This window comes from Triturus cristatus, chromosome 3_2 (genome assembly GCF_964204655.1).
Source record: "Triturus cristatus chromosome 3_2, aTriCri1.1, whole genome shotgun sequence".
Lineage (NCBI taxonomy): Eukaryota > Metazoa > Chordata > Amphibia > Caudata > Salamandridae > Triturus > Triturus cristatus.
Genome location: NC_140584.1, coordinates 1,031,306,100 through 1,031,319,845, shown reverse-complemented (window position 1 = coordinate 1,031,319,845; position 13,746 = coordinate 1,031,306,100). Strand labels below are relative to the sequence as shown.

Sequence of the window (13,746 nt, the reverse complement as noted above, 5' to 3'; positions counted from 1 at the left end):
AAGGTTATTTTCCTTCCCTTGAAGGCTTTTTTGAGACAAGTGCCACCACTTGTTGAGGTAGCAGCGGAGATGTGTCTAAGGGCTCTGGACAGTAGCTGCTTAACTTCTACTACAAATCTGGAGGAAAATCAGAACTCTCAAAGAGCCAGAATCAGTAGCTTGATTCATATCCTGCTCAAATAAAAGTTGCAGAAATGTTGTGACAACTTTACAGATATGGGGGTGGAAGGTTAACCAAGGATGGACTAGTTTGCTTCGAAGAGCAGTACAACATTTCTAAACGTTTTGACATTCTGTGAAGACCACTCTTCTTCGCAGTGAGTATCCCTCAGCACCCGGGGGAGGGAGAGGGATCCAAGTATACCTAATTGGCTGTGATTCATTTTTCAGAAATACATATAACGCAAACTTTTGTTCGAAAATCTCAGCGGCACTGATGCAGTTTGAAGGACTCATTCACTTCCACCCCAAGTTTACAGATCTTTTTATGTTAGTTTACTAGACAAAAAAATTGGCAAAGTTGAATAGCAGTGTGACACATCATTAGAACCCAAAGATTCAAACCACATCCAATGAACACGTACAAAGGACAATGTTTAACACTGTTACAACTGATATGAATGGTTGTCACACTCCATCAACAATCTATTTGCACACACTTTTAATACCAAGGGACACACCCGCCCACTCTTTCTTAAGAAAATTGCTACACCCCTTCATACACAGCAGTATCTCACATTACTTACAAAAAGATGCACTGGCATATATAGCCACAAACAATCACTGGGCAGCAAAACATGACAGTCACATACTATCACAAGAAATATAAATGCAGTCCATTAATTCAAACAAGCATTATACGCGCTTTTTAAGTTATATGCTCAGAGGATGCTGTATTGTAATGCTTCCCGCGAACCACAGTAAGGGGTGCAAGAAACCAAGAGTTAGGCTTTCATAAAATGGGATAGCTTTGGATAAATTGTGATTCAGAGGAGCTATGCTTTTGCTGGAACCACTGTGGGTGACAAATTCCTGCTGCTTGGAAACAGAGATGCGGGGAGACCCAACGTTGAGGGTTGATGGGAGTGTATGCTGCAGGCTTAGTGAGGGTAGGATAACTGTTTCATCTAGTAGTCTATATGTTTAGGTGGCTATCTGCTATCTCCTCCTTTCTGTTGTAGGAGTGCTTCCTGATGTTGTGCCGACGTGTTGTGGTGATGGTGTTTTGTGGTGATGGTGTAATGTGGCAGCTTTCTCTCTGTTGGGAATCAACCCTTCTCCACTGAAAATGAAGCAACAAAGTGTCGATTTTCATCTTTCTTTCTGATGCTAAAGATAACGACTCCTACTTTTTCGCCCTCGCTGAAAACAAGGTAGCCTTTTAATGCCAGAGTCCTATGTATCCTCTGAGGGACGAGAGTTAAATATATCCCTAGACCCCTACTATAGATATTTGGCCATAAGACATTTCACATGAGGGACAGTCGTGAGACTACATGTAACAGCCTTGTTTTCACCCCACATCACATTGCCTCATATTCAGATAACTTGATATTCCATATGGCCCATATTAAGCAGTCTACTACAGATTGCTTCAAAGATCTGTACTCTGACTCACAACATACTGCATTCTAGCTTCTACCTGCCATGGTCAGCATACTACAGTAATCATTTTAATATCAGTCCACTATGATCAGACCCCTAAATACTGCGTTTTAGATCCTGCCCACAAGGATCATCCCACTACAAACTGCATCTAGCTTCTGTTCATCATGTTCAGCCTTCTACCAACCTTCAAGAGATCCTTGAAGCATTCAACAGTCTCATATCACACAGCTCACAACAAATCTATTCAGTTGGGTTCAGCTATAGGTTCTCACGTTTAACCTGTATCACACCACATATACCTAAGGTCGCTGAGGTTCAACCCTGGGCGTAGATGAAGTCAGTAAGGTTTAGCCTAGCGTATGCACTGCCCCTGGTGGATTTCTGCCTAGTGTATCCCATTGCCCTTCTCACATAGCCACTGTTCTAAATAAGGCAGTTGCAAATTGAACGCAGCCCGTATCCCTCAGGTGCAGTCCACTACATAGCTCACAAAAATGATGACTCTCACTCACATCATACTACACAGTTCACTTAGTTGAGTTCTCTTAGCCTTATCCCACTACACATGGCACATTTGTGAAATCTTTAAAGTTCATCTCATTACAAAGTTCATTTAGTTTGTGTTTCTGAGGTTCAACCCGTTACGCACCCTACCAAGCATGTGTCATGGATTTCTCCTACTGCACACCAATCCGTAGTAAGGTCTCCGAAATTCCTCTCATTACACAGTGTGCCTAGCTAATGTCTCTCCAATTCCTTCTATTGCATTGTTCTCTTTTCTCTCTGATTCCTCACATTACACAGTACAACTAGCTAAGATCTCACAATTTCAGCTCATTGTCTCTTCACACCTCACTGTTGAGATGTCCTGAGGTTTACCTCATTACATACTTGTTAATCTATTTCATGTTTGGCCAACAGCACAGAGTCCAGCCGATAGTTTTAACCAACTACACAGCATACTAAACTGATGTGTATACGGTTCATTCCATTACACAGTACAACTAGATGTTTGTCCTTGGGCTCATTGTATTTCACAGCTCACATAACTAATGTCTTTTGGGTTCAGCTCATTGCCGCACCACACCTAAAAGATGCATCTAAGTGTACAGTCACCTAGTTGGTGTTTCTCAGGTTTAAAGCATCACACTGAACCTAGCTGATAACTAATTTGTCCATCAAATTAGATAGCTTATAAAGCTAGGGTGTATAAAAGTTATTCCACAGCACAGTTCACCTAGATGATATGTATGATCTCATTGCACAGACAGCTAATAATTCGTAAGTATTCCCACCTTAGTGATGTCGGTAAAGTTCTTCACATTGCACAATTCACCAAGCCGGTTCCTTTTAGTTTTGTTTGATTTCACAGCCCACTCAGGCGATGTCTCCGATTTATCACATTAGAGTCCACACAGTTGACACCACTAAAGTCTCCGGTTCATCCAGTTACATAGTTCACCTTGCTGATAAACCACTAGAATTTCACATTACACAGCTCACCTAGATAGTGTCTCCTAGGTTCAGCTAATTGTGACCTCACCTCTAGCCCATGTATTTCATGTTTCGTTCAATGCACACTTCACCTAGATGATGTCTCTCAGGTGTAGTGTGTCACACATTAAACAACGCTGATAATCCTTAGATTCATCCTACTACACAGAGCACAATGGTGATGTATGCACAATTCTTTCAGATTCATCCCATTTTCCAACTCAGACAGCTGATATATATTGGTTTCAGCTAATGTATTCTGGTTCACATAACTTGATTGGTTTATTTCACCAAACATATCACTTGACTGATGTCTTTAACATCATGCCTACCCGATGGCTCTCAGATTCAGTACATTGCATGCTGAGCTGACTGCGCTTAGGTTCATTCTTTTGCATTTCTTATGTGGCTGTTATCTGTCAGATTAATTCCTTTTCACATCATCCCTAGGCAATAACACTCATATTTAGTCTGTTGCAAACTGAACCTTGTTAATATCTGTCTGGTTCAGCCTAATCAATGTTGATTATAGAAAGAGCCAAATAATTAGTAAGAAATTAGTTGAGAAGGGCTGACCCATCCCAAACACTTTGCCCCAAATCCAAACATATAAATAATATGTAAACTACCAGGGCCACATTACAAGTAAAAAAAAAAATGGAAACAAAAAAATATAAAAAGTTGTCTAAAAATATATTTCTCTTTGTCTCTCTAGGATGAAGGATGATGGGTAGCACTGAAAAAGAGGATAGATCGTATTCTCCTACATACAGGTACAGTATAATGTTAGCAAGGTAACTTTCTATCACTCAGTTTTCTTTTCTTTGCTTTTAGGGAGAGATGATCGACCGCATTGAATACAACGTGGAGCACTCTGTTGACTATGTGGAAAGAGCCGTATCTGATACTAAAAAAGCTGTCAAATACCAGAGCAAAGCAAGGAGGGTAAGTGCCGCTATACCAACTGCTGTCAATCTTGCTGTGCCCATTCTGCTAATTTCTAACAAGCCTGTTCTTGCTGTGCAGATTACTATCAAACCTCTCATCTTCTGCTGATGCCTGGGTGCCTTTTTTCCCCTCTGATTAACACTGTTAGGTCCTTCTCATCATGGTGCTATTCAAGGCCTCTCTTCACTCTGTGCTAATCACTGTCAGGCCTCTCTTGTCTCTGTAGAAAATGCTATCTGGCCTCTCTCTTCAGTGTTCTGATTGCCGCCAGGAGTATTTTCTCAATCTGCAGATCATTGTCGGGCTTTTCTCCAGGTCAGATCTCTTTTGTTGTTACCCGTGAGACTACTCTCCATTCTGCCCTGACCTCTGTCAGGGCAGCCTCGCTTCTCATTGTGGTGATTACTCTGAAACCTTTCTCTTCTTTATTTCTAATCCTGGTCAGGCCTCTCTCTTCCATGCGCAAATCACTTCTCAAGATGCTGATCACTACCTAGTTTCTTTCCTTAATTTGATAATCAGTGTCACATCCCTCTCAAGGTCTTCTCTGTACTTGTTATGGTCAGGTGTCTCACCTTTCTGGTCTAATCACTGTCAAGACTCTTGCCGCTCCATATTAATCTCTGTCAGCTCTCAAGTCTCACTGAAAATCAATGTTTAACTTCCATCTTAAAGTTCTGCATCTTCAAAAACGAATTTTGCTGGATCCACATCATAGCTCTAACTGTCTCTCAGGTGTAACTTTGTCTGCTGAGGCTGGGGTGTCTTGACCATGCATTGGGAGAGAAGAGCTTGACAGCATGGGATTCTGATTGGTGGAAATGGAAGCATGTTCAGCAACTTCGTGTCAAAGTTAGCTCCCGTACTTAGGTGACCCTTGGTTACCATGATGTATTTGGTCTTTTGGACTACTCTGTTCATGAGAGGAGAGGAACTTAAAGAAGACATACATTAGACCATCTGTCCTTTGAAAGCATCACTGTTGAATTGCCACAGAGCACTTGGATTTTTTAATAGTCTACGGGGATGCAACATTCCAGTAGAACACATTTCCCAGTCATTCTACCAGCTTTGCCTAAAGACCAAGTGTGGTTTAGACGCTCCCTTGTCCCTCCATGCCCTTAACTACAAAAAAACAAAAACAGAGGGTACCTGAGGCAGCTGTTAGCTGCTGATACCTGGCCTTCCTTGCCCCACAACATTTTAAAGGGAGAGAAGGGTGGTGACAACTGATAAATGCCCTGGTGTACTCCATCATCATCATTCTTTTAGGGGTGAGGCAGGACTGGGACAGAAAACAGCCATGAGGGTTTCCTACCAGAAAACATGACAAGAAAATCTCCCTTGCCCTTGGTCAAGGAATATCAGTGAGGGGGCGCAAAAATAAACTCCCAACCATTGGCCGAGTAGTGTTAAACAAACAAAGGTGAAAATGAATTACACATCCTTCCTCTCTCGCCCAAACTCCTGCCATTAGACACAGTTGGGGGCAGGAGGGACATACATAATTCTCCCTTGCCCATAAACAATTTGGGAGAATGGCAGGGGTCTGACCAACACAAATTCTCCAGTCACTTAGCAAGACTTTCAAGGAATAGAGTTTGCACTCCTGCCCTGTGGTAAGGCTGGGATGTGTTGTGTATGTAACCCCTCATGGTTCTAGTCCGTACAAATAGAGTGGGAATTAAGTCCTTTTTCTTTTTTGAGCGCTCCCTGTTTCTCTGGCTGGGGAGAACTCTGCATAGATTGACTGTTGCAGAGCTTGTACAGTTAAGCAAAATGGGGCTTCAGCTCTTCCCACAGCTGCATTTTTTCTTCCGGATCTTCACAGACATTAGGAGGTTTTCTTTACATATGCGTGTGTTAACCTCATAAAAGAATGCTGCACTGATGGCCAATTTTTCACTGGTTTAGCATGTTTGCTGCCTTGCTTAATCCATTTGCCTTCTGAAGGATTTAAGCCAATCACATACTGAGATGTTTGCAAACATTGGGAAAAGTCATCAAATTAGATGATTTCTTTTTGATTCACATTTTTCCAGAGATTGATCAACATTACCAGAATGTGCAATTGAGCATTGCACCAGTTATGTTGCCACAAGTGGGAACTGAACTGTGGCCTGCTGCATGTCGTTTTTGAGAAACAGAGTGAAGGGTTTCCAGATCTTTTCCACAGCCAGTTCTTAATGAGCAAGTGTTGAGTGAAAGACATGTTGAAAGCATTTTCAAGATATTTACCTATGTTTGTCCATCATTTTACCTGGTCCTGAAAGTGCTATCAAGATTGAGAAGGAAACATGCACTCTAATACTCATGAACCCAACCTGATCTAGATATCACTGCCACTGGATTTATACCAGCTGACAGTGAAGCCCCCAAGGTCCATGGAATGTTTCAGATCAAGAAGTGGGGTGATAATACAGACTGCCAGAGTATTCTAAAAAATACCAGTGTTGTTTCCATGACCAACAGTTATACATTAAAATGGAAAAAATTTTACATTGATGCATAAATAAAGGATTGTATCTGTTGCTGTCATAGCTGCATGATCTGTTGCCTTATCTTCTATCTCCTGACAAATAGGATCTCAAATACAGTCTAGAGTGATTTAATCTTTCTACCGTATCCAGAATAAGACTGGTTTAAGGAGTCATTTTTATGACTCTTATTCTGGTGTGGATGTCATCCGGTTCCCTGGGAACATAATACTATTTTGTCTGACTTGATGGATCTTCTGTTTGACCTGGAGAGCAATCAAGGCCATCAACATTGAAGGAACTTTGAACATTGCAGCATAGCAGTACTTCAAAGTACTCTAGAGCAAAAGATCTTTCCACCTTTTTGTGTCGTGGTTGAAGAAAGTCAGGGCCAAGAGATTGCCTAGGGCTTGTGTTGTGGCTCTCAATATTCAAGATTGTATTCTTTGACTGCACAGGTTAGTCCAGTAATGAAAATATTAGAATGTCTATCCTCTACTCATACATCACCTCATCCAGTGATTTCTTACATGATGTCTTTCAGTGACTTAATTTGTCTATAGATATGACAGTGGTTTTATACTTCCATCACCTATGACTCCAGTAGAGCAAACAGCAACAATTATTTCAGAGCAATGTTATCATTGCCAAAAAATAATAGCAATAATCATGAAGTAGAGCTAGAAGGTTAGGCCCCATGGTTATCAGAAAGTCTTGAGGCACCATGAGTACATCTTTGGAAGGGCAGAAGAGCATGAGGTTGGGCTCCTTCTATCTTACATCATGCTTCAATTCAAAAGACCCCCCATAGAGGAAGTTTTAAAGAGTGATTTCAACATCTCAAGAACCCCTCTGTTCTTGTTAGCCATAAACGTCATTCATATTGGTATGTCAGCTACCTGCTCACCATTCAAAGGCCACTCGACATCATAGGAGATAAAGCACTCAAGGTTGACTTGGTCTTTCCACATTTCCGTGTCATGGTTAAAGAAACTTAAAGCCAGGAATTTGCCAAGGAATTGTGATGCTGAATTTTCAAGAGCGCATACTCCAGCAACAGAGATACTCTAGAAGTGGACTAATTGGACTCTACTACTTCTTCTAACACTTCATCTTTGACCAGGACATTGCTTCTGACTGCCACAGTCTTATCTGTCTACAAGAATCTCAACGGTAGATGACATGGACACCATCCATTCAGTTTAATTATGGGATCTGCAAAGTTAAATATTTTGATGTGAGCACCTCTGAAACACTTTACTACGGCACCTCTTTGGTGCTTATCCTTTCTCCTATAGCAGATATGCTGGAGCAAGCCATGGACCTATTTCTTTCCATGTTAGCATTGGCTCGCCTGCATTTAAGATACATCTCCCTCAGCTGGAACAATGCCCTCTGTTGATGCAAAATGATGCACAGTTTACTGTGAGGCTCATTTATTATTTCTGCAGAAAGAAACAGTCCTTTGTTTATTTTGCAAGAAACATAAATGACATTTTACTGTAGATTAGAATGTTTGTAACACATATGTAATATTCAGGAAAATAGTCTGTGCTAATAACCTTATTAGGGAGCTATGACAGGTCTCTCCCGCCTAGGCAGAGGTTTGCAAAGGAATTTCGTAGAGAGACCAGGGACATTATAGAGATTCTGAGAGTGGGCTGATTACCTAGAATGAAATCACCAGTGCTACAGTAGACTTCTTAGACCTTCTAGGTCATGAATATTGAATGAATTGAATGGCAATAATGCATACCGTTGTGAATTTGCCTTACTGATCTGAAGGCTGGAAGTGCAGTGGAGCATTCTAAATCTCGCCTTTATGTGGTAAAAGCTCATTCAACCTGCCACAGTTGACTGGAACTGCAGAGGAACAAAATTCTGTATCCACTTTAGTATCTTGGGAAGGTTCACACAAGGATACTGCTTAAGATGTATATCCAGCAGAAGTAATTTTATCAAATGTAAGTACTCTGTCCTGTTCTTTGAAAAATATATTCCGGATGAGCAAGTTACTTACCTTCGGTAACGCTCTTTCTAGTAGAGACTTCTAACTGCAGATTCCTCACCTTTTGAATAGATAAGAAAGGAATACCTATTTGGAGGTAGGTTTGTGAATGGACTCAAACCCAAGAGTTCTCTAGGACTGAGCAGAAGAAATCCCCTCTCAGAACACCTGGCTGTTGAGACAGTAGTGCTTCGTGAACATGTAGAGGACACCCAGGTAAATGCCTGGCAGATGTCCAGGACAAGAATTCCACATAACATGCATTGGTAGCAGCTTTGGTACAGGTGGAATTAGCATGCAGCCCTTCTAGGGGCTTCTTTTTGACCAGTGTGTAACAAATCTTTACACAGAGCACGATGCAGCAGGAGAAGGTCCTCTTCTACATGGCCCTGCCTTTTTTTGCTCCGACGGGCCGCGTAGGGGGCTCATCATCCACTTAGTGTTCTTGTATATGATCAATGTAAAAGCTTAGTGTTTTTTACCATCCAAGCGATGGAGTTTCTCCTCCTCCTTAGAGGGGTGAGGTGGAACATAGGTCGCTGGCAGGATGATGGTTTGAGTGACATGGAACAGTGCCACAACTTTGAGCTAGAAAGATGCTCGCCTCTGCAGAACTAGTTTGTCTGAGGAGAAGGTGCTAAAAGGCAGGTTAACACAGAGAGCATGAGGCTCACTCACTTACCATATCGATGTGATGGTAACGAGGAATCCCCATCTTGAGGCTGAAAAGCTGCAAAGGACAGTTTGAAGGGGCTCAAATATGTGAGGACCAAGGTAAGGCCCTTCTGTGGCATGAGAAAAAGAGAAGGGCAAAACAGGTGTTACAGGCCTTTCAAAGATGCATCACAGCCAGTGATTTAAATAACAAGGGCTGGTCAGGCAATCGTAAAAAGGCCAAAAGGTACCCTGTAACTATGCCCAGAGCAATGCCTTGTTGATTAGGAACAAAACAGACCACAAAATGTCAGATTACTTAGCCTGGAGTGGGGTCAATCTGATGTGTACCAAACCAATCCACTAACTTGTCCCAACGGCAGGCGTATACAGTTCTTGTTGAGGAATGCCTGGCAGGCAAGATGACATCAACCACTTCTGCAGGAAGGTCAGAGGTGTTAAGCTGTTGCTACTCATGAAGGTGGAGATTGCAATGGCCTGTGTGGAGATTACTGCCCCATTGCTTTGACAGCAGGTCCTCCTGGAAGGGAAGCCTGATCAGAGGACAGATGATAATACACAGAAGCTGTTGATACCATGCTCTTCATGCCTTCTCTGGGGCTATGAGGATAACTTCATTCTGATCTTCTTCAGGGCTCAGCACAGGAGAAGTATTGTGGGAAAGGCATACAGGAGTCACGAGTTTCACCTAGGCGGAATGTGTCTTCTAACGAGAGACACCTTGGAAACCTCAATGCTCAGAACTGCTAACATTGAGCGTTCTTGGCGGTGACGAATAGATCAAGCCAAGGTTCTCTCCAGTTATGGAAGAGATCTTGCACAACCTCTGGATGGAACTGCAACTCGTGATCAATCAATCAGGGAATTGTGAAGCACGTTACTTACCCGTGAGGGTCTCAAGGTGCTTGGGGGGGAGGTTGCAGCTCTGGGTCAGTCGAAGAGCTCTTCCTGAAGGTGTGCAGAGTGGGGGAGCATCTAATGTTGATCGGGAGCTCGTTCCAGGCCTTAGCCGCGATGTAGGAGAAGGCTCTTCCACCCTCTCTGGTTCTGTGGATGCGTGGGGTGTCTTTGAGGGCAAGGTCGGATGAGCGGAGGTTTCTCCTGGGTACGTGGAATGAGACTCTTTTGTTGAGTTTTTTGGGTCCGGTGTTTTGGAGGGATTTGTAGGTGTGGGATCCACTAGGTGTCGATGGTTAAGCTTGTCCGCCCTGGCATTCAAAGATCCTGTGAGGTGGTTCAACACCAGGAAAATGTGTTGATGGTCAAGGGATTTCCAGAATTTTAGTGCTGCCTGGCTCAGGGACCATGACTCCACCCAAACCTGTTTGTTGCAATACTACATGGATATGGTGTTGTCTGTAAGCACCTTTATCAGCCCCCTCCCCCCTTGATGGATGAAAAGAAGGCTTTCAGCTGCAAGAGGATTGGACCTCAGCTCCAGAAGGCTGATATGGAGCCAGAACTAAACAGGAGACCTGAGGCCTCTGAGCTCCACCTCTCCTAGCTGTCTGCCCCAATGCGGGAGTGATGCATCAGTTGCCACTTTCAGTCTTCGTGGGGAATGGAGAGTCAGCTCCTGCTGACCCAGTCGCAGCCCAGTAACTACAACTGCAGGTCTTTCATAGTCTCCTTCGAAATCTGGATGTGGTTTGAAGAGGTTCCTTTGATTTTTGGCCCACTGAGATTTAAGACCCACTGCAGAGCCCACATATGCCACCTGGCGTGTTTGACCAACAGGATGCAGAAGGCTATCAGCGCCAGCAGCCTGAGAGTCGACCACACTGAAAGACAGGACAGAGACTGAAAGATTGCGATCATAGCCTAAATGTTTTGTACTCTCCTTAGTGGATGAAAGGCAAAACACGTAATCATGTCCAGAATCCCTCCAATGAAGAGGAGAATCTGACAAGGAGTCAGGTGTGACTTCGGCATGCTAATGGTAAATCCCAAAGATGACAGGAGGTCCTACTCTGGTTGACTGCCTGTGGCAAGCACGCCTTCAACAGCCAGTCATCGAGGTAGGGAAGACTGGGACGCCAGACCTCTGAAGCAATGCTGCTGCCACCATCATGACTTTTGTGAGCACCCGAAGCGCACTGGTGAGAGCAAAGTGTAGCACAGTGAAATAGAAATGCTGCAGTCCCACCACAAATGGCAGGTAGGGCTGATGGGCCTACTGGACAGGTATATGCAAATAGGCGTCCTACAGGTCTAACACCACCATCCAATTTCCCAGAGGCGATAGCAGTCCAAACCATGACCGGGGTGAGCATTCTGAATTGGAGGATGGTGTTGAGAGGGGGGCAGTCCTAACACAAGACAAAGGTCTCAATTCTTCTTTGGCACCAGAAAATAGCAGAAATAACAACCACCAACCTCATCTGGTGCAGGCATCCTCTCAATAGCCCCTTTGACCAAATGTGCTTGCACTTCCTGCTCGAAGATAGAGATACAGTCCTCAATCGTTCTGAGGACATCGGAAGGTGAGGGAGTGGCTATGTAGGGTATGGCGTATTCCTTCTGAAAATCACCAGGACCCACCTCTTCAATGTTATGGCCTTCCAATTCAGTAAGAATGTTTGGATCCTGCCTCTAAATGGGTGGCTGTGCACTACTAAGGGCACACATAAGTGGTTTGGCATGTGGGGCGGTGGAGGCAGTAAACTGACTGGCATACTGTCCGTGACAACATGGTCGGTGGTTGTCACGACCTTACCCACAAAAGTGCTGAGCTACTTGCTGAGGCTGAAGTGGCTGGCGGTATAGGGTACCTCTGCTGAAACCGCGAAAGGAATGATGGGGTTAATATGGCTGGTGAGAGGGAGCAAGAAAGCCCAGGGAACACACTATGGCCCTGCTCTCTTTCCAGCACTCCAGAGCGGAATCTGCTTTGTCCACGTCAATGGGCATACTTGTTGATCGCAGTCTAGCATGGCGACGCATTGCGACACTACTGCCAACGGCTTACCCGATGGAATCTGTAGTATCCAGGCCGCAATGGATTGGAAATTTTGCAGCGTCTTGGCTGTCCTGTAAGGCTAGGATAAGGACAGGGTGAAGGTATTGCAGACACATTTGGAGGACTTATGCAACTGAATCCTAGAAAGCATCGGACTAGTAGCCCATCAGGTATCTGGCATTGACTGACCTGAAAGCTAGTCTTGTGTAAGAAAATACCCTCTTCCCACAAGTCTCCATTCTCTTGGACTGCCTATCCGGGGCAGTAGTCAGCAAGTATTTGGATTTATCCAACTGATGGAAGCCTGCTCCACCATACTTTCAGGAGAGGTGTGCCAAGACAAAGTGTTGGAGGCCTCTTGGCTCCTTGGGGCTCATAGACATGCCATAGGTAGTCAGAAGGAATCCGAAGAGTCGAAGCATGGCCTTGCGGAACTCTTCAGTCTGCGTCATTGTCCGAGAAACTTTGCACAAGATTCAGTATGGGGTCCGATGTCGATCAACTTTGAGAATAAGAAGCCTGGAGATGCCCTTATGCCTTCTCAGGGATGCATGAGTGGCAGGAAGGACTAAGTCCTGCTTAGATTTTATGTTTTTTTCTTTGACTTGCTGAAGAATTTGAGTGCAACGACGATTGTCCTCAGGATCAATTCCTGCTTCTCCTGATCTGAGAACGGAACCGAGACCATCCCTCAGAAGGGAACCAGTAATGATGAGGAGTTGTGCAATATTTGGTGATGTGCAGTTTCATCTCCCATTCCCTTATGACCTTGGGGTTCATTGACAAACAGTCACTGCAGGCCTTAGAGTTGTGACTCAACCCCAAGTAGCGCAGACAAACCCGATGACAATCCAACACATACATTTGCTTACAACAGTCCTTACCGGGCCTAAAACCTGTCGTTTTGGGAGCTGACATTTCCTCTGCGTCCTGTAAAATTTGTGATAAGTGTCTCACAGGGACAAGGGATAGCTCCAGATCCGCTTCTGGTGGTGCAGAAAGAATGCAACTGACATTAATTAGCACGCGGAGTGGCACCTATTTCTGGAGCTGGACGACGTCAGTGCGGAGCTGCACATCTCCACCTGCCGTCATACAGGGGTACTGCTGAAAAGTTTCCAGATCCAGTCTGATGTCTGGGGAATTTTCAAAAGGTGAGCAATCTGTAGGTTGGAAGTCCTTATCAGAACTGGTATATTTGCAGAGCTATTCTAGGCTCATAAATGTCACAGAGATGATGGAGAACTAGAATCAGACTCTAGTAAGCTTTCATTCTCCATGCAAGAATCCTGTTTCAAATGAATTACAAGAGGCCAGGTCTGACAAGGGAAGGAAGTCATCTCGGATTCTACATAAGTAAGTTGTTAAGTTTATGCACAGTACGCTATACATTATGGGCCTTGCTTCTGGCCTACGTATGTGATTTTTAAAGGGCCTTACTGCATTTAGTTAATAAGATTTTCCTTTTTGTCCACTGCTCTTGGAATCTCCCACTGAATAATAATGTTTCATAGGGAAACACTGCCCAGATGTTTTGTATACTTCCTTAGCACTCTGCATGCTTGCGGCTCTATTTG

The 13,746-nt window shown here is 43.9% G+C and overlaps 1 protein-coding gene across 2 annotated transcripts in view; it reads left to right on the top strand.

Moving 5' to 3' along the window:
* Positions 1–13,746, top strand: part of STX1A (syntaxin 1A) — a 912,703-nt gene that overhangs the window by 888,430 nt on the left and 10,527 nt on the right. Inside the window, exons 9-10 of one of the 2 annotated variants that reach the window (XR_014980056.1) lie at positions 1,182–1,373; positions 3,818–4,047. Coding sequence is in view for 1 of the 2 variants with exons in the window: in XM_085649675.1 (XP_085505801.1) it covers positions 3,937–4,047 (111 nt within the window). In the remaining variant the exon portion in view is untranslated. The remainder of the gene's footprint in view (positions 1–1,181; positions 1,374–3,817; positions 4,048–13,746) is intronic. The other variant, XM_085649675.1, reaches the window with a different exon arrangement.